Raw genomic sequence first — 21374 nt, 5'->3', positions numbered from 1 at the left:
AGAGAGAGAGAGAGAGAGAGAAATTCTGCCTCGTTTCAGTTAGTAATATACTTCATTGTTTTTATTACAGATACTCACCATAAACATAAAGTCTCTCTCTTTTCCCCTCCCTTCTTCTCTCTCTCTTTCATTTTGTTTTGTTCTTTGCGTTCTATTTTTTGAGGACTCAAAGCTCTATCAATTCAACAAGGGGATAGGCCGGGTAGGTCAAATCAGTGAAAAAGATTTTTCAGCACAGAGTGGGCACCCAGGGGTGGGCTTCCTCGTCGGCAGTCTGTGCTGGCATCCATTGGCACAGGGAGCTCCAGGAAGGGCACTCCGTTGCCCACACTCCTTGGCCTGGAAGGATCTGATCCATTTCCCTGACTTCAGAGTTTCCCAGATTTTTCAGTAAAGCCCCCAGGATGGCATTTCAACATGTTTTTTAGCACCGTAGCTGGAAGCACTTTAGCTGTAAAGCATACTGGAGCTTTTATGATGTCCTTGTCAACAGACAAGTGGCAAGGTGACAGTGTCCCAAAGAAATCATCCCTGCTGGGCTGTGGGCTGCCCTGCAATCAGACATCCAGCCTAACCAGGCCTTGCACGATGGACAGAGACCTCCCCTTCCTCTGTGTTTATTCAGGAGGTATAAGCTCCTGAGGGGACTCATGTGACCAGAGTCACCTTGGACTGGGCAGCACTTATTCGCATCTGCCTTTAGCTTTCCCTTGGAGCCTGCACGCTCCTGTCTTTGCTTTGTGGACATCTTGGTAGCCCATCAATCCTGTGCCCTCAGTGAGCACCAGCAAGGTAGGTAGTAGAGTCATACTGATCTGGAAGCAAAGTGTGTAGTGCAAACTCTCACACCAAATTCAGTTTCCTTCCCATGGACAAGGCTGGAAGCCCAGGAGGCTGTTCACAGGACAGATGCTTGGGGACGGTGTCTAAGGACCCTGGGCACAACCTGGACTGTGCCAGGCTCTGCCGTGGCACTGAGCCTTGTCTGCAAAAGTACCCATGAAAGGGTCCCCAACAAGGAGGCAGGCAAATGTGTTTCCGTACTCTGAATTGTGGAGAGGATGCCAGCCCCATCCCTGGCGTGCATGTAAAGCTTGTAGTTTCAGGCCGGGCTCCATTCATGGGCTGAGATCAAGCTGCCAGTCGCGTGAGGCTCTGTGTGTGAAGCCCACATTTTCTGTGAACTATCTCTGAAGGCAGCATGAGGTCACCCAAGAAAACCAGAACAAGGGAAAAGACTCATTAGCAAAGGAATTTTGCTGGAGCCTTAAAATGAGCCAGCTCGTTACTTCCTTTCTAAGTTCTTGTAAGTGAGAAAGGAAGAGAGAAAAGGAGAAGTTGTTGCTTTCCAAGAAAGTTTGCTTGGTGGCAAATATTTGGTGTTTTAATTCAGGCATGGGAGGACATGTCTTTTATAAATACAGCATCTTGTTTCTGACCAAAGGAAAGTTCTTACTATGCCTTTCTTTTGGGTGTGGAGGCAGCTAGACTATAGAAATATTTTTTTCTTTTCTTTTTCATGGTTTGTTTATTTTTCAAGTTGACATGTGTGGAGAAAGTGAGTCTCTAGTGTAGAAAGCACATCTGGAATCCATCCTGCCCCCTGTCCCCGGATCCTGTCTCCCAGCAGTGGTCCTTTTGGAGCAGGGGAAGGCAGGCAACCCTCCACTGGCCGGGTCTAACGTAGCAGAGTCCTCTTCTGGGCAGAAAGAAAGCATGTTGGCGTTGAAATGCTTGAGGTCACTGGGTGCTCCCAGCATTGCAAGGCCCCAGTGTAGACTCTTAGGTACCAGGGTCTGGAGGGAAGCTCGGACGGTGGGGACTGTGATGCAGACAGTGGAATGCTTAGTCTCTCACCGAGCTAGGGGAAGAGGGAGGGAGGGCCTGCCTGGGTTGTCTGGGCTCCTTAGTGCAGAACCGAGAGCAGAGTGCTTTGTACTGAGGAACTTGGAAGGAATCTGTATTGGGTCGCAGATCACTGCTGATGAGGGTGAGCATCGCTACCCTGGAGCTCATCCTTCTGCTGCAATAGGCCCAGCTTTCTGAATATGTGCAGAGCTCGTATGCTGAGAGCCGCTTTTCCCAGCACCAGGCTTTAAGTATCCAGGTGGAAATTAATGAGTGATCAAGGTAGAACTCAAGTTTCCTACTGTGTTGAGCTGCCTGACCCAGCCACTCCCCAGCACCCCTTCCTCAGGATGCCCAGCACCTCTGATCGTGGTTAAAACCAATCTTAGATACTGGATGTCTCTTGGAAATCCAGGGTCGTGCTATGAACACAGGCAGGTATTCACCGAGAGATCAACCTGTCCCAGTGGCATTAGTGCACACGGGCGACCACTGGGCCATAGAAGCCAGGAATGAACAGAGAGTGCTGTGCTTTTCCAGACAAAGGATAATGGCTTGCCTGTGTCTGTTTGAGTCCACAGGCCTGTCCTGCACTGCATCCTAGTGATGGAAATGCACCAGGCACATCGCCTCCTGTGGGTTCCACGTATGTGAAGGGTAGAAACAGGCTGAACTCACCTGGGGGAGGAGAAGCCCAGATGTGACCACACGCGTGATCTGTTGTGACGAGGAGTGGCACTGGGTGGCAAATGGAGGCGGGGACCATCCTGACGCTGGTCTGGGAGCTTCCTCTGAGTATTTCAGATGTGTTAGGTGGGGCAGGCTGATACCCCAGGACCCCAGTGCCCACAGCACCCAACACTCCCTCAGTGACCCAGCAGCACTGGGCTTGCTGAGATGGAGCTTTCTTCCTGCAAACTTGAGGTCTGTGGCCGGCTCCCCTTGGGAGTGGAGGAAAGAGTTCGCCCTTGACGTGTTCTTGACTGTGCACAATAATGTTTAGCAGTATCTGAAATCAGTCTGGCCTCCAGCCGAGCACTTAACCCACAGGATGGAGCCAACTTTGTAAATGTTGATAATCCAGAGAAAATAAGCCTTTAGGTCCCAGAGAGACGTAGATACCTTCCAATTATGCAGATGCAGAGAATCATATTTAAAAAAAAAATGCTCTGCAAACATATGCTCCTTGAAGGAAGAGTATTAGGTGAAGGGAAATGGTAAAGCAAGCATTCGTGGGAAAGTATGTTCAGCTTCAAGAGCCATGGTCTCTGGTGCATCTTCTCCCACTTTTACTGTGGCCCATCACTCTTATTGTTGGCTTGTTTGTCTTATGCTCTGCTCAATCTTATAAAAGGAGGGAAAACATTAAAAGATGTGAGTCTGCAGAGCCACGTATCTATTAACCCTCTGTGCTTTCTCCCAAGAGCAGCTCCAGATCTTGACATTTGAAGGGACTCATTCCCTTCTGCCCTCCCTGTGTGGCAAAACCCGAGGTGTACAGAACACTCAAGAAAGGTCCAAGGTATAGAAAATGGGGTGGGGGTTCTGTGGGGGAAGAGTGAGACACAGAAGACAGGCTAAGATAGCACGAAGGATGGCCTGAATTAGAAACACACCCATGTCACCAAAAAGACAGGGAGCGTAGAGAAGCACCTGAACCCTCACCTGAGCTGGGAGACAGAGCTTCTGGCATTGGCACTGGGACCAGTCTGTCCAAGCAGGTGATTTTGTGGCACCTACGTCCTTGCGGTGGAGTGCACAGCTGGCCTGGGCAGAGCACATCATGGACAGGGCCTCTGGGAGCCCACAGGTGGGGCCTGGGAAAGTCCCTGCCGCCACTGTGAGCCTGGCAGAGCCAATCAGCAGCTTGGTGATGGTTTCAGGCCAGCTCCTTTAGAAAGGAAGAGGAGCCACAGAAGATGGCACCAGAAACTGGTCACTGATGACCTTTCCTGCCTCAACTTGGATGCACCCACAGGATGCTCCAGTCAGGATGGAAACTGAGCAGAAAAAGGGCACAGATAAAGTAATTCTCCAGTCACTCCCCACAGATTAAAAAAAAAAAAAACTAGATAAGCAGAACATGGGCATCTATTGAGCACTGAGAGTACACAAAGTGCTGGGAAAACAGAGTGCACTGCAGTGTGTCAATGAGAGCAGATAAGACCTCCAGGCAGAGCATTTGTGTGCTAATGCGTTTGTAGTCCTTGCTCAGAAAATTTTAGCTGCTTATTATTATTTCTGCCCTTCAAAAGAGAGCTTGCAGGCAGGGAAGCAGCCTCAGGGAAAAGTCGCTGGGGACTGGGGTGATACCAGAAGGTGCTACTGGACAAGTGGGATGTGACTTGGACTTAGAAGAACAGTCAAGGTTTCAATGAAAGGGTGGAAGGGAGTAGGCAGGGCTGGGGAAAGCAGCCCACCGGTCTGTCCTGTCTGCCTCCAGGGGAACTTGCCCCAGGTCCTAGCTGGGTGGGGAGCTGGCCTCGGTGAGGCAAACCTGGTGCAAGATGATCTTATGAGTGACAGGGAGGCCTCACTAGTGACCCAGACCATCACTGCCAGCCTAGCTTCTGAGGGCAGCTTTCTACACCCAAAGTGGGAGAGGGCTGAGGCCCACATGGAAAGGTTTTTGGCAGCATGTGATACTCAGACTGACCTCAGGGATACCAGACAGCTCTCATGGAGACTGCCGGGCTGGGGCCGAGGCAGTTCCAGGCAGAGCACAGACATCAGCTCTAACAGTGGCCAGAGCTTCCGCAACAACTGAGCCCTCCACACTTCAGGACTCTGGGAGAAATCTCTTCAAAGAAGCCACAGATTTCCTCCTCCCTATCTTGGAAGATCCAAGTGATGAGGGGAGGGAAGGGTCATCATCTGCTGTCCCTGGAGGGTCATGAGGGTTTGGAAACTCATGGGAGCCACCTCCCCTCCTAAACTCCACAGCACAGTGTCCTCCTACAGGGGACTGAGGCCCTCAACGGGGCAGGACCTCCCGTGCAGGCGAGGCCTTTGGGTTCTATAGAGCCCTAAAATGCAGTCTTCTAGTGTTGCAGAGTGGCCCTTGGGTCTCTGAACCCAATTTACAGCAGGAGCTTAGCAGAGTAAAAATATTTTCAGTAGACACACAAAGTGGACCTCATTCATGTTAACCTCATTTAGTCTTCATCAGGAATTGAAATCCTCAACTAATTTTAATTTAAAACGTGTGGTGCCACAAGATCTCACTCATACATAGAGGGTAAAAACCTGAATTCATAAAAGTAGAAACGACATCACTGATTACTAGTGGATGGAAAAGGGGTGGAGGAAAAGGATTACACTGGATAACAGGTGCAAAGTTCCAGTTAAATAGAAGAATAAGTTCTAGTGATCCGTAGCACACTCAGGTGACTAGAGCTTATGGAGAGCTATAAGAAAGGAGTTCAGAACTTCCCAACACAAAGAAATGATAAACGTTTAAAGAGATGGAAATGCTAATTACTGTGACTTATTACACATTGTATACATGTATCAAGTTATCATCACACACACTGTAACCCCCTCAAGAGGTACAGTTATGTATCAGTTGTGAATAAAACGATGTGAAATAGGAAGAAAAGTGCTAAAGGCGTAGGGGAAGTTGGAAGGGTAGGGGAAAGAAGAAAAAATGGAAATAAAGTATCTGTTAATAGAGAAGGGAAGAGGGGGTGAAGGGCACGCATGGACAAGGGGAAAAAATGAGAACCAAGGCCCGTCATGTAAAGGAACAAGATGCCAATGATGAATGTAACTGTACTGTATACCTAAGATGTACCAATAAACTCAAAGAGGAAAAAAATAAATAAAGCAAGTGCACGGTAAGCAATTTCTGTCTTGGTAGTGAGTCTGCAGCATTATCAGGATCCCAAGAGGTCGGTCAGGATCACCAGCGGTTCAGGTGGACCCACTCTGCCTGCAGGAGAGGAAGAATTCAGTTCAGACCTACTGAAGGTCTGGGGCTGGGACCACGGCTTTGCGATCTTGCAGGTCTTTCAGATGCGCTGTTCTTCCCTTGCATTGGCTTAGTTATGCAAAATGTCTGAGCCTCTTTCTTTGGCAGTGCAAGGAATAGAGCCTAGGGCTTCAAGCACGCTGTGCCGCTGAGCTACACCCCAACTCAGGCCTCTGCATTTCAAGCCATGCTCAAAAACTGCGATTTTCATTGCATTTGTTCCCTTTCTTCTAACCTCAGCAGCAGCGGCTTCCGTCTTGCAGGTTTTTACCCCTTTCTCACTGAGCTCTGAGCTCAGCTACGGGCAGGGGAGCGGGGCTGCAGGCCGAGGTCAGCTGTAAGCTGCTCTTCCTGCCAGCCGCAGGTCAGGCCAGGGGACGCCACCCAGGAAGCGTGGCCACTTCCCACCGTGCACCCAAACAAAGTGGGGAGGTCGCAGGAGTCTGGCAGGCGTTATTCCTGATTCCACTTTGGGTTTTGGGGTGTTTTTTTTGTTTCCCAAGAAAGCCATGTTCTTCTCTGAGTAACGGGATAATGATTTACCGGCTTCTGTGCAGTACTTCAGGATTAACTGGTTAGAACTTCCCAGGGCCTGGAAATTTTCAAACGGAGGCTTTCTTTGGGTCTGTGTCTTGGTTACATTAAATGATTCATACTTTGACTTTCCCTCCTCCGGGACCTCCAGGCCCCAAATAGCTTCCCCTGGTCTCCAACTGCTCAGAAACGTGGCCCGTGTTGAAAGTACCCTCTGCGGTCCTGACCTCACCAGCTGTCCAAATTCTTCAGGGTTTTCCGTGCTGCATTGGAACCCACGGTTGTCCTTTCTTCCATCTTGTTACAGGAGCCCGTTTCCAGCACCCTGCTGGAGTCTGGCCTGCGCATTCCTGGAACCCGAGCCACAGCTGCGGTCGCAGTCCCGCTCGGGCCTTGAAATGAACGTTCCTTGGGCGCCCTCTGGTGGATTGTGGAGTTAACTGTCGGCGTCGATGGCAGCCACGATCCCGCCGATTTCGCCCACCCGGCTTGCCTCGGCCAACGAGACTCTGCAGAAACATTACAGCTACGTGGGGAAGCTGGAGGGCAGGCTGAAGAACTCTTCGGAGGGCAGCACGCTCACCACCGCCCTCTTCTTGGTATTATGCAGCTTCATCGTCTTGGAGAACCTGATGGTTTTGATCGCTATCTGGAAAAACAACAAGTTTCACAACCGCATGTACTTTTTCATTGGCAACCTGGCTCTGTGCGACCTGCTAGCGGGGGTGCTGTACAAGGTCAACATTCTGATGTCGGGTGAGAAGACGTTCAGCCTGTCCCTGACCGTCTGGTTCGTCAGGGAGGGCAGTATGTTTGTGGCCCTGGGGGCGTCCACCTGCAGTTTGCTGGCCATTGCCATCGAGCGCCACCTGACCATGATCAAGATGCGGCCCTACGATGCCAACAAGAAGCACCGGGTCTTCCTCCTGATCGGCATGTGCTGGCTCATCGCCTTCTCGCTGGGCGCCTTGCCCATTTTGGGCTGGAACTGCCTGCAGAACCTGCCCGACTGCTCCACCATCTTGCCCCTGTACTCCAAGAAGTACATCGCCTTCTGCATCAGCGTCTTCATAGCCATCCTGGTGACCATCGTGATCCTGTATGCCCGCATCTACTTCCTGGTGAAGTCGAGCAGCCGCAAGGTGGCCAGCCACAACTCAGAGCGGTCCATGGCCCTGCTGCGGACCGTGGTGATCGTGGTGAGTGTGTTCATTGCCTGCTGGTCCCCCCTCTTCATCCTCTTCCTCATCGACGTGGCCTGCAGGGTGAAGCAGTGTCCTGTCCTCTTCCAGGACCGGTGGTTCATCATGCTGGCTGTTCTCAACTCTGCCATGAACCCTGTCATCTACACGCTGGCCAGCAAGGAGATGCGGCGTGCCTTCTTCAGACTGGTCTGCAACTGCCTGGTCAGGGGCAAGGGGGCCCATGCCTCACCCATGCAACCCGCTCTAGACCCAAGCAGGAGCAAATCTAGCAGCAGCAGCAGCAGCCACTCCCCGAAGATCAAGCAAGACCAATCCCCCATGGCCACTTCATCTTGCATCATTGACAGAAACAGAGCCCTTCAGAATGGGGTCCTCTGCAAGTGAGCCCCTCCAGGCGGCCAGCCCTGCAGCCACGCTCTTATTTATTGCATGCATGCCTCGCATCCCTGTGGGCCTTTACAGAGCTGTGACTCGAGATCTTCTTGGCATTGCCTGACGGCCAGCCTGGTGTGAATGTCTCCTGAGGAGAGGACCCAAGAAACTGTCAACCCATTTCAATGCAGACAATGTGACTTGTCCTTTTCCAGAGTCCTCCAAATGTACTAAGCTGCTCGTCATCCGCCACCTTCTTTTGAATCCTGGATACCACTTTCTGTGATTCCCGGAGGGGAGAGGTCACAGGCTGCATGGTGCAGAGTGTGCCTCTCTGTAGGCCGTTGGGGGATTTGATAACTTCATACTACACTGATTGCACATAGAATTACATATTCATCAGTTTCTGTGTCACACCGAATCTGTGTTCCATGGGTTTGCCATGAGGTGCCTGCAGTCTCAGCACCCTGTGCGGTTATGTAACTATTCAGAGCACAGCACTGGGTGGGTCTGACGAACTGCTACTCCAGTCTACCCGGACTGATAGGATGGTAAGCACATTTTTAAAGCCCAGAGGTGGGGGTTTGACCCAGCCAGCCCTGTGTGCCTTCTGTCATGTGTCTCTGCATAATTTTAAGCATATCCAAAAGCCAGATCATGTGATTATGAGACCCACCTAAGATCTCCCAGGGGCTCCTGTGAACCAAAGAAAGCCTGCAAGCATGAGGCAAGAGTTCACCTTTCTAAGTCATTGGGAGTCATGATCTGCTTAAGGTAGCCGTTTCCACTGAAACAAGAGGTTTACAAGACAGCACTTTTGGTTCTTTGTCAAGTTTCATTCTTACCAGAAAAGCACAGCATCAGAAACCACTGGCTCTATCACCACCCAGTGTCTGGGACCATCAATAAAGTCTCAAGTGTCTTGAGTGGAAACACCGATAGTGACCGTTAGTGGGAGTAGTTGGTTAGGTTAGGGATTGTGGCCCGGCATGGCGCTGTGACTTTACTTTCCAACATAAGCTGTCTCACTCTGTTGGTCCTGTGAAGGAATCGCTCCGAAGACGTCTCTGTCCATATTCCTCCCACGGGGGATGGAAAGTGAACACGAATGTGGAGTTCACGTGCGCACGCCACTGCTGTGCTGAGTTCTTTGTCACAACAGCAACAGAAACAACCTTCAAAAGGGTGGGTGAACCTCGCACCAGAACATCCTAAAGCTTTTAGGTTCCATGAGAATTCTGCCTTACTAATACCTAAAAGAGCAGTCTTAACACATAAATGACTTTTTAAAGAGAAAGTGATTCCCCATGTATCTGATGTGCGCTGCTGTCTGTTCCATGAGTCCTGGTGACCTCCACATACTGACCAAAGACCGCCTCATTTCTGTTCCTGATGAGACAGAACCTGTCGGTGAGGTTCCTCAGGGACATGTGTTGTCTGTCATCGAAAAGTTGTGTGTTCTCTCAGCTGGTATCATAAGAAAACCTAAAGTGTTTTTAGGGGGAAAATGTAGGAGGGAGGCCACATGCATTTTCATTTAGGAAATGAAGTGATTTTTAAAAGTTCACTGGTCATAATTTTGAGTTGCTTTGGAAGCCTTAGCTCCCTTTGTCACTAATATTAATAATACCTTGTTCCACTACCCTGACTTCTTCAGTGCCTTTGGGAGATACCCACACTTGTGGCATGTCAGCAGGGCTTGGGAGATCGCACAAAGCTTCTAAGCAATCCGAATTTAAAAGACACGAAGAAAGTAAGTGTGACCGTTGACATATACAAAAACCAACCACTTCTGACACCTTTGCTCGTTCCCAGCTGGCTGGAGGTCACTGAGAAGTGGAGTTGGAAGAGTACTTACCATGAAGGTCGGAGACAGGCGGTCTTCTAAGCCACAGAGAATCTGTGTTTGATCTCATTGCAGGTGATAGCCTTTACTCTTTCCAGTGTATGTAAAAATAAAAAAAAAGTCCAGTGTATGTTTGTTTTAAAAAATAAAATCAAAAGCCTTTATATATACCAGTGTTTGAGAGTCCCTGAAGTAGGGTGGGACTGTTTGATTGTGTTCTTCTGGGACTGTCCCTTGGCAAACTTGCTTCTTACCGGGTATCTGTGTTTCTCAGCATTTTGGGAATGAATCACATTAAAAACCAAATCCCTCTTTCACCTTAGACTTCCCACTCTCATAGATAGTGTTTTCATGAAGCTTTCCTCATTGGTGCTGTTTACATCAACTCTGGAAGATCCTGCTGTTTCTATAAAGAACAAGAGCTCTTTTGATAGGGAGGAAATTGTGAGCAAGTACGCCCTAGGAGACGGGATGTTTGGCCCTGCTTGACCTGCTGTTATTTATGCAAGAGAACCAGCCCTTTGCTGGTTAGCTTTTTCCCTCAAAAATGATATGTGTGGCCTAAATGTCCTGGCAGTGACACCATCACCCCAGTGGGTGATGGTTTGTACCTTTCCTGCCCATCTCTCCAACCTGGATTGGCCAAGCAGGTGCAAGATCATGACATAAACACGAGATCCCCAAGGCTGCTTTCGCCACTACCATTTTTCATTCTCCTGGGAAATAACTAAACATCTGTTTCCTAGAGAAAAGTTTCAAACTGCCCTGATTCTTTTTGTGAAGCAGTGTGAGACCCGCCATCCAAATGAAAGAGACTTTTCACAACAACCTTTATTGCCAACGGACTTACATTTATAGCCATCGAAACAATTGTTTTTAAAAAATGGTAGTTCCTCTCAACTCTTGAGCAATACTTATTCTGCATTGATACAGAGCCTTTCACAGAAATGTAACGAGGTGTATTTTATAGAAAATGTCTAATTACCTTGCCAGTTCCATGCTTGTAAATTGTGTCTACAATGCAAAACCGAAATACCCAAATGTTTTTAGTATCTAAGTCAAACATCCGAAGAGGTTGCTACATAGTCAGAAACACACACACAGGGCTGGGGATTTAGCTCAGTGGTGCCGCTGCCTGCCTTGCAAGCACAAGGTCCAGAGTTCAATCCCCGGTACCAAAAACAAAAAAAAAAAAAAAAAAAAAGAAAAAGAAATGCACAAACCATTATTCTGATAATAAAGGCACGTTGTCCCATAACCAGTTTTCATGAGAAGTGCAGCACTGCCTAAATTAGGTATGTCATCTTACACTTCTGAGTCAGAGCGATGACACTTGGGGATGCTGTGTGACACCTCCACCTGGGGAGCCCAGCAGCACAGGATGCCCGGGACGCCCGGGGAAAGGCTTGCAAGTGAAATCATGTCATTTCCTGAAGGAAGGAAACGGATTTGCTGAAAGTGAGGAGGGAATTTAAGCCAAATGTCTTGACATGTTGTATTGTCTGATCTCCAAAATGTTTGGCAAATAACTCAAGATTTATCCCTTCTCATAGAACAAACATTAGGAAACTTGATGGGAGTTTTGTATTTCCACTCCTCAGGGGTGTCCAGGAAGCCAAGTCCATTCCAGCCTCAAAGTAGAAAGGAGTGACTTGGTCGTACACCCAGACACAGACCATTACAATAAGTCTTTTCATTTCACAGAAGTTAATGGAAACAAAAGAAAATTTTCAAATAATGTCCATTTATCAGTAAGTATAATTTTCCATCCAAATGCTTTTTAAAAAGTAATAAATACCTCATTATCACACACTAAATTTACATGGTGTTATCTCCTGATCAGGGGATTTCAAAGCCAGGTGTTTAATTTTGAATACAAAAAAACAGCCACATACTTAATTTCACGATATTCTGGAACAAGTTATATTCAAAAGTCAAATGAGCAGAGAACATTCCACTTGTAACTCACACATAATTGTTACAAAAAAAACAACTCAGTGTTGAAAGTTGAACTTGTCCATTCGTTTCTGCTGTTAATTGTTGCTTGATCTCAATGGTTAGAGAGTTTGGTCTTGGTGAAAATATCTACTTGGGTGTGAATTCATTCCCTGGGCAGGCAGCTCAGAGCAGCAGGGCCACTCTCCAGTGCACATTTCCATATCTAGCAGTTCTAGGGGAGGCGACAAAATCTCAGATACTTAAAACTCTATGATCTTTATTTCTCATGCTTTCTTCTGCAAGAATGTTTCTTCCAGCCCCAGGAAAGGAGCCTGTGCATTTTAGCCATCAAAACAATTTTTGGAACTCGCCTGCTCTGGGCATCTGAGCTGGCAGATGGAAGGAGGGAGGCTGGGAGCTCCTCCACTGCCCTCCGCTTCTTCTGATGTTGGGGGTTCACCTGCATCAAGTAAGACCTGAGCATTCTGTGCCCTCCTCTGACTCTTATGATCTTCTACACCAATGCCTGCTGTACAAAGCACTCCCAGAAGCCCTGGATAGACCTGTGTGCCCTGTCCTCCCTGGTCCTACTGAACTGGGACACACTAGCACTGTGAGGCTTGTCACACGCCAAGGTGGGGTGTGTGTGTGTGTGTGTGTGTGTGTGTGTGTGTGTGTATACTGACCTCCTACTGGATTTCAAACAGGCAGAAACCTGGTGCATTCACGTCTCTCTAGTCCCTGAACCCAGTGCAGAGCCTGTCCTGTAGAGACAAATGCACAGAGGCCAAGGAGGTTGGTCAGAAAAGCCAAGGAGGCTGTACCACCATACACAGCTGCATCCAGGGAACCACACCGGCCACATCACAGCCTCCCTCACCACACCCTTGTGGATAAGTAAAATGTAAGCCTGCACTTGTTTTGCCTTCCCTCTCCTTTTTGTTTTCTCCTGTCTCTGCCTTTTGTTTCCTTGTCTTTCCCTGTCAGCCTCCCTTCCCTTTCCTTTCTCTATCAGGGTCCCTGGTGGATGCTCCTGTGTGTGCTGGACCCAAATCCCGTTCCCACTGAAGCCCCAGTTCCTAGAGCTTCCAGTTTCCTCCTCTGCATATGCCAGGGCCAGTGCTCGTCAACCCCAAACTCGTACCGACTGTTTGACTCGTTACCCTTATTAGACACAAAATCCAGGCAAGACCATCTGGTGGGAGCCCAGAGACAGATCCATCTGGATCAGTGTGGGTACAGGTGTGTGTGTACACACATACGCGGGGCATATTCACAATCCTGGGACAAAGTTGCAGTTTTTTCTGGTTGCAATATAAAATGTGCCAGTTTTAAAACTGTGCATTTGTTGCTTGCAAACTTATAAATATGTATAAACCCCATTATAAATAAATCGCGGCTGGCAGATGGCATTTTATCTGCCAGCCACGGTTGCATGGAGCTGGAAGTACTTATTAATCCTCCATTTTTACATTCACATCATGGAGCCCAGGAGCTATGACATGAAGTGGTATGAAAGCTCAATCATCAAATAGAGGGGTGGAGCCATCAATAAGAGACAGGTAAGGGCTGAATACTCTCCTCGGCCAATGCTCGAAGTCAAGACTCACAACCAGCCACACAAGCATCCCCTGGCAACATATTTGAAAGGCAAATTCTTGGGCCTCACTCCAGACCCTCTGGTCAGGAGTTCAGAGAGGAGCAGAGTCCTGCAATCTAACCATGAGCTGGCCGGCTGGTTCTCAGGCCCCAGCTACCCTAGGTCTGTTTATCAGGAACTCCTGTCACTGTCCAAGGGCTTCCCAGCTTGTCAAGTGTGCTCAGGTGCGCACAGGGATGGCCAGGGTATCCCCAAAACAGCATCCCACCAGTAGTGGCCTCAAAGCTTTCTGTCCCCTCCACTGGGCTGCCACTGAGGTGTGTCCCACCCTGTCTCCTGGGCATCTGGGCGGGGTACAATCCTAGCTGTCCACATCATGAGAATCCACTTAACCACATAGCCCTTCTTTATCACTTCCTTCCCCCCCATTCCTGGGATCGTCACCCACACAAACTACTCACACTCAGACCTTCTCTGAGGTCTGCTTCCACAAGAACCCCAACTGCAAGAGAGAGAACGCAAGCACTGTCTCTCCCAGCTAAGTGACTCAGGACTATGCATTTTAAAGTGGGGCGTAAAGGTAAAACCAGAGGAAAGAGCACTACGGACACTTTCATGGGGGTGAGCTTCCTGCGTAATCCCTGAAGGGCCTAAGACCGTGTTCTTCTCTAGACTCAGCCATCCTCTGGCAGGCCGGCTGGCTCTGGTTTCCGTATCTGCAAAAGGGGATCACCTGGCTGCAACCTTTCATTCCTTGTTATCTTCAATGAAGCTGACAGTTCTATGTTTTCAGGATACTCCAGGAATGGGAGTTACTGGTTTTATCTTTCTTAGAAGACAGACTTCCCCAAGAACCAAGGTGTTATTCTGAAACCCACTGCAAAGACTCTGTCTGGGTGCAATGATTTAGTTCTCAATCTTTCCACAATTCTCCTACCCACTTTCAATCTAGCTGTCTCCACCCACAGAAGAGGATTCATGGATGGCAAGCAACCTTGGCCAGTCAGTGAGAAAAACGATGTATGCTTTTGTGGATGAAGAATTTCAAGAAGTTACTCTTCCCTTGTGGTGGGAACTACGCGCAGCCACTGTGTGGCAAGAAATAAGCCACAGCTCAGAGAGACCCAGCCACCAGCCTGAGGCTGTCATTCTGAGTGTGATGGGGCTGAGGCGCGATGGAGGAGTCCTGTGCTGCTGGCACTATACAGGGGGCCTGTGGTCCAGCTTCTACTCAGCCTCAGCCCAACAGAAGGGAATGTGGGACTGGTCTTCATGACGCAAATGGCACAGAGGAAATGAAGAAAGGAGCCACCCAAGTGCCTGATGAAGCAGAAAGAAAAGTTTCATCTCAGGAACTGGGGACATCTTCAGTGTCCCAGATGGGGAGGGAAGCCGGACAGGTGTCAGCTGTGACCCTCAGTCCCTGGGCTCTTTTGGGTCTGCTTGTCCTGGGTCTGTCCTCCTTTCTTACACTCATTCCCTGCCATTTCTGTCTTTATTTACAGCTATCCAGTCTTCCTTCAGCGATGGGGAGCTGTGCATGGCTCAGTTGGGCCTTGGTCCATCTACCTCAACACAAGATGGCTTTGAACAGAATGATCGCTCACCAAGCCTAAATAGCACCCAGCCCTTTGGTCCTTCCAAGGTAAAAAGGCCCGCGGTGATGTAGGTATAGGACTGAAGACCAAGTCTTTGACCTGTACCTTATCAGGCTGCCTACCTGACTCTACAGGGAGCCATTTAGAGGATCCTGGTGGTCAGGAAATCATGGACCACAGTGAGCACCCCATGGGAGACCCGCCTGGCCTCACAGGACAGAGGTGCACTTGAGGCATGGCTCCTTCACCCAGGAAGGTAGGCATGGGGGAGCACGGGTCTCCAGGGCCACTGTGAAGGAAATGCCACTGCATTAAGACTGCTGGACCCTCCTTGTATCCTAGCAGGGTGCAGTGGTAGTGCCCAGGAGAGAGGCAGCAGGGCCGAGGCCCACTCCACGGACCCAGGTTGGCCCAGTACAGTGCACTGCTACTGTAGCTGAATGCACCGCTCAGCGCTGCTCTGCATGGGGTGCTGATCAGCAGCTCTGCCCCTGCCCGGCAGAGGTGCAGCGTGAGAGCGGAGGGCAACAGGGTGTCAGGCTGGGCAGTGAGGAGGCCCCCTGTTGGGTTTACCTCTAAACCCTGGCTGGCACATGGCAGGAAGAGCTCAGGAAGTGCTGAGTGAGCAGAGGAGCTCTGCTGCCTGCTGAGGGCAGGACCTGCGATGCCACGAGCCCCAGTTTCCCCACTGTGAGCAAGGCTCGCAGGAACACCCTGTCAAGTGGTGCTCGAAATAACTCAAGTGTGCTCCAGCACACTTCAGAAAGAGGAGGGATACTGGGCGTGGTGGCACACACCTGTAATCCCAGTACTCTGGGAGCCTGAAGCAGGAGGATCACAAGCTTGAGCTCAGCCCAAGAAATTGAGAGTTTTAAGAAGACCCTGGCTCAAAATAAAAAAAAATTTTTTAAAAATAAATAAAAAGATCTGGAGATGTTGCTCAGGAGAAGGCCCTAGGTTCAATCCTAGTACCAGGAAAAAAATGGAAGGGAACAAAAATTAGAAGAGTACTGCTATCCACAGCTGAAACATCTGATGGCTAAAAGGGAATACCAGCTTTTCCACTTGGCACCATTGTAGCATAACCAACCTTAGAATCTGAGATTAAAATTACATATTTTGAATCAGTATTAAAAACAAAAGATGACTCCAATACCTTTAATTTCCTAAACTGATTCTCATGCAGTGTATATAATACACACATTGCCTATCATCCTTGAGATCAACACTAACTTCAGAGAAAGGAGCTGCCGTAACTGCAGATCACCACTTCCTAATTCCCCCTACAAGGAAAATAAACCAGAGCAAATTTTCCCTTTGTCAGTGTTGTTAATTTCTGTTTTCTGCTTTCCTGGGGTCCCTGAATATTAGCATTTGGCTTTGCACACATGGGGAATGCCAGAATGTTGAGAGAAGGCCACTGCAGGCACTTTACATGTAGTATGTGTTTACACACAAGAGGCTCAGACATGTGTGTGTGTGTGTGTGTGTGTGTGCGCACGCGCGCGTGAGGGCAAGGTGCACCCCACCCCCAGGGCTCAGGGGTGCAGTGTGATTCTCAGAGCCATCCCAGAGTCTGTGGTCACAGATAGGCACCTGGACCAGCTGCTACCTGCCTCCCTGCTCAGGCATCCATGCTGTGCCTGAAAGGAACATCATTCAGGAAGCACAGGTGGTCTATGCCTCCTAAAACACGTTCCAGAGACCCACTTCACCACAGCTTGGAGTCATTGGAACCCCAAAGGGCAAAAACGCCAAAGAAGCCTAGGGTCTGCCTGGCATCCCCCTTCATTAGGTGCACCACGTCCTCCCATCTGGCCACACACTCCCAAAGCAGAAACCGAGTCCACACACTTGGCATTAGAACCTTGCAGAATCGTGACTCACCGGGTTTTTAAAAAGCATCCGATTTATCACTCTCGAATTCTAAGTGTGTGCAGAGCACCTCTGTTTCACTGGCTGTGGCTGCCCTGTGCTACAGGGCCTCACAGAGACTAGAAGAGAAGCCAACCACTGAATGCATCCTCCGGCTGTGGTATAAATACAGCATCTGTAAAGGGAATCTCAGCCTAAATGTTTTTAAAAAGTCACAGACACTGCCAACTTCCCAACACCAAGTGGCCATCAGGAAGTGTCAGTGTCTGATCTTCAAATAAGAGCATTGTGGGGCACACACCAGGAAATAGTTCAGGGACTGTAAGGGGCTCACCATCCCTCACTGCAGGGGAAAACCTCCACATAGTGCCTAAAACTCCAGGGTCTTGTCCTGAACGTGCGCGTGCGCGCACACACACACACACACACACACACACACACACACACACACAGGAGCCAGGCCAGGTATGAGTCTGAAGTGTATTTGGCCCCACCTTCCTGAGCTGCTTACACAGGCTTTTCCTCTATTAAATACCAGGGATGGACAGGACTGCGGCAATTGGACTGGCCGCTAGCACAACCTGCCTGTGATCAGCTCACTGGCTAGAAGGCTGCGCACGCTGAGGACTTGCCTCAACTGCCTTGCTCAGATACCCATCTTCTCATCCTCATACGGGTGAGAACTAGGGCGCGTTCGTCATCAGGGTCTTGACTGGCAAGGCTTACTCTGTGCCACGTTTGGCCTCAGGAGAATCCTCAGTGACTCCCAAGCCACGTTCAGCAGAACCTGGAGGAGCTGCAGTGCGACTTGCTCTGTCATGAGGCTGCCCCGTGTGTGCGGGGGTGGGCGGCAACGCCAGGGGCACTGCGAGTACCACCCCCATCACCCCCAGAGCTGAGTCTCATGCAGGGTGAAGCATCTGGACAGCAGGCTTCCCGGTTCTGCCACAATCCTGTTTACCATCCACCCTCTTACTTGTCTCTGTTCCCCGTATGTTGTGCTTATTAGGTAAAGCTGTACGTTACACCTGCCTAATAAAACGTCCTAGTGGGATAGGTCAGTTGAGTTAAATTTTTGCCTGGACAACTAGTCAAACTTATTTGTTTCCATTAAAAACATACAGCACAGAACATTAGTCTGACATCGTTCTTAGTCTTAAAAAATATAAATATAGAGGGATAATTTGTACAGGATGTATAGGTATGTACACCTTTAATATGCATATGAGAAACTGGAACAAGTTTATGAAACTTGAACTTGAAGAAAGCCTTCCTCCGGGGGCTTTTGAAGAAGGCGCTGCACCCCTGAGCATCTCCCCCAGGTCCTGTAGCCCAAAACCAATGGACTCTGGGGCCCCCTGACCTGGTGCTCAGGGTCAGTTTGGGCTGCTTCGGCTCACTGTTTTCTCTCCGCAGGCTGCTGGAGGCAGAGCTCGCTCCCTGCTGAGACGATGGGCAGGCTGCTCTCCAGGTGGTGGTTGATGAGGTGGCTGATGCTGTCGAAGACCCTGTCCTTCGTTCGGATCTGTGAAGAATGCACAGAGCAGGCTGAGTACATCCCACAAACAGAAAAAGAGATGACCTCATGCTTAGAGTCAGCTGAACCGACGGTGCTGAACTGGGGGCTTCCCAGAGCCTGGTCTCTAATGATAGCCAGTCTATTCAGTCCATTTCTTCTGTCCATCCCTCTGAGACTGAGTTCTGGAATGTGCAGCCCGCTGCCCCATGGGCCCTTCCTGCCCTGTCCCTTTCCTCTCTGTCAGCACTGGGTAAGGCCTTGGAGGTGGAGCCGTCTCCAACTTCAGCAACCAGGGGCCCCCACACCTGTCCCCTGCCTCCTGTGTGGCTCTTGGGAGCACTCCCAGAAGCCTCCGTCCAGACAGCACATACCCACCCATGGGGTCCACAGGCTCCCATTCCCTGCTCACTTCTGGGTTTTGCACAGCTGCCTCTGGGCTGGGATGTGCTTCTGCCACCTGGGGCCTGGCTCAGGCCCTCCCTCACCCGCCCTGTGCAGCCCCTGTGTATCTGTGCATCTCCCAGAGAGAAGCTGCAAGCTCCCCCCAGTCTCCCCAGGAGGGTAAGGACACAAGTTCCCAGGCTTGTAGTTCTAGAGCCTAGTGCGGCACGTGCCCGTGAACTTTTCCCAAACAGACGCATAAGGAGCAGAAGGAGGTTTAACGTGTCACCCTGTTAGCTGACCTGCGCGGTGGCCCTGAGACCATCAGTGGTCTCCACCCCGAGCAGGCACCTTCCCTGGTATAGACTGCACCTGAAGAAGGCGCGGCTGTCTCCAAGACTCCGGGCACCATCCCCTGAGATGTGTGCCTTTGAAAAGTAGGAGATAGGGCTGGAAGTGGACAGCCTGGCTAGATGCGGACCCCCACACAGGTCATGCATGCCCAACTTAAGGGATCCCTTAAGTCCCCCTGAGTTACCAGGAGCCCCCCCTCCCACAGGGCAGCCAGCTTTTGTGCACTCAGATTTGTGCTCCAGCTCTATTCATAGTTGACAAAACTTAGAGGCAACCAAGATGTTCCTTAGTAGGGTGACAGATAAGCCATGGGACACTCATGCAGCGGAATGCAATTAATGGGCACTAAAAGGAAAGGAGCCACCGAGCCCTGAAAAGACTCAGAGGAAATGTAAATACCTACTACAAAGTAAAAGATACCGATCAGAAAAGCCCACATTCAACGTGATTCTAACTCTGTAATATTCTGGAAAATGCAGAACTATGCAGACAGCAAAATGATCAGTGGCTGCTAGGGTCAGTGGGGAGGAAAGGAAGGATAGACAGGCAAGGGGGTGTGTAGGGCAGAGAGAACACTCACTGTGACGCTCTACTGGGGGGACACAGGTCATCATGCAACTCCGAGAATGAGCCCCAGTGGAAGCGAGCAGCTCTGAGCAAGGATGTGTCCCTGCCAGTGCAGCAACTGCAGTAGCTGGGCCACGCTAGGAGAGACCCTGATGGGGGGAAGCTCTCAGGGAGGAGGGCAGGCCTTACATGGCAAATCTGTAACCCAAGCACTCAGTGTTGTTGAGAACCTAAAACTTCTCTAAAAGATAAAGTTAAGTAGGGCTTGTAATCCCAACACCCTGGGAGGCTGAGGAAGGACAATTACAAGTGCAGCCCAGTCTGAGCGACACAGCAACTTAGCAAGACCCCGTCTCAAAATTTAAAAAGAAAAAAATTAAGAAAGCGTTGTGGATGTAGCTCAATGCAAATGCCCTGGGTTCAATCTCAATGATGAATTTTTAAAAGCCTACTTGTACCAAAAAAAAAAGAATAGAATAATATTCAACCTGAAAATGCTTGAGTGCAAGGAGGCCTCTGCGGGGAGCAGGTAGAGGAGGTGGAGTTAAGATTTCTCATTTCTTTAAACAAGGCCACTTCAGATCTAGAGTTGTTCACGGTGAGGATTTTCTTCTTTGGCTTTATTTTGGCAGACCATTATCGCTAACAATGGGCTCCTTGTTTAAACACAGATCCTCCAGGCGGATTCTGCAGCAGGTTCGTGGGGTGAGCCCTCTCCCACCCCTGGGGGTGGGGCAGACACATGCACTTGGCTCTGTGGAGCTGTGGTCAGCAGCCATCACCCCAGGGTCCCAGGTGGGAGGGCAGAGGCGAGGCTAGGTGATGGGAGATGGTGAGGTGGAGGGGCTGTGGGCCCCGTTGTTTTGGACAACCACAGGCCACTCGTCATTTCTGTGCACTCCCATGGGTCCTCAAAAGGCTGGTGGAAACTTGCAGGCTTGTTCCCTGGCCATGACCTATGCCCGGGTCCCGACCGCCTCTGGGGCCAGGATCCAGGAGGCATTAAAACAAGATCCCCACAGACCCCAAAATCCAAGGAGGCTCATGTCCCTTTTATAACATGACATGATCCTTCTGTAAGCTTTAAATCCTTTTTAGGCCACTAATGATACCTAAGACAATGTAAATACTATTAAATAATTTAGAAATAATACAGGAAAGAAATAATGAAAAACCCCACACATGTTCAGTACACACACAAGTCTTTGCCCAGACGCATTCAGTTGGTCAAATATGCAGATGTGGGACCCACAGGGGCAGGCTGTGCAGGGATTGCTTCCTGTGGAGCATCAGTGCCAGCTCTGCCTTAGAAACCAAACCTCAGGACCCCTGCAGCTGGGTAGAATAATCTCTTGTCTCAGGAGTATAATTCTGGGGCTCTCCCTGTCCCCGAAAGCTCAGCCGTGATCCTGGCCCCACTGTGGAAGCTCAGGCTATCTTGGGAGATGTCCTGACTCCACGAGGCCTCTACAACACCCCTTAAGGGGCACAGAGAAAACCACAAGGGAAGTCTTCATTTCACTGCTCTGTGGGGGGAGGCTGGGACTTCTATGCTCAATGGACCCAAAGCCATCTGTGCCCCTAACTCACACACGCCTATCACCTGCTTTCAGTGACCAGAGATAGCACCAAGTGCTCACAGATGGGAGGGTTCCAGGCCCAGAAAACTGGCCCAGGGAGGGCACAGCCAATGTGCACATGAACCCCAAACACTTATAAACTCCAAGAACCCAGAGTGGAGCTGGAGAAAAGGAATCCCAGGTGGGG

General features: G+C 49.8%; 2 protein-coding genes across 2 annotated transcripts in view; one reads left to right on the top strand and one right to left on the bottom strand.

The window, feature by feature from the left end:
* The window catches only part of S1pr3 (sphingosine-1-phosphate receptor 3), a 12076-nt gene extending 2147 nt beyond the window's left edge, over nucleotides 1-9929 (top strand). The window contains exon 2 of the mRNA XM_010607585.2: nucleotides 6660-9929. Coding sequence (XP_010605887.1) covers nucleotides 6805-7941 — 1137 coding nt within the window. The 5' untranslated portion in view covers nucleotides 6660-6804 and the 3' untranslated portion in view covers nucleotides 7942-9929. The remainder of the gene's footprint in view (nucleotides 1-6659) is intronic.
* Nucleotides 9930-10964: 1035 nt separating this feature from the next.
* The window catches only part of Shc3 (SHC adaptor protein 3), a 153850-nt gene continuing 143440 nt past the window's right edge, over nucleotides 10965-21374 (bottom strand). The window contains exon 12 of the mRNA XM_010607587.2: nucleotides 10965-18311. Coding sequence (XP_010605889.1) covers nucleotides 18183-18311 — 129 coding nt within the window. The 3' untranslated portion in view covers nucleotides 10965-18182. The remainder of the gene's footprint in view (nucleotides 18312-21374) is intronic.

Source organism: Fukomys damarensis, unplaced genomic scaffold, assembly GCF_012274545.1.
Source record: "Fukomys damarensis isolate Sample0158 unplaced genomic scaffold, DMR_v1.0_HiC HiC_scaffold_27, whole genome shotgun sequence".
NCBI lineage: Eukaryota > Metazoa > Chordata > Mammalia > Rodentia > Bathyergidae > Fukomys > Fukomys damarensis.
The sequence above is the reverse complement of the archived record's forward strand: the minus strand, read 5'-3'. Positions and strand labels throughout refer to the sequence as shown.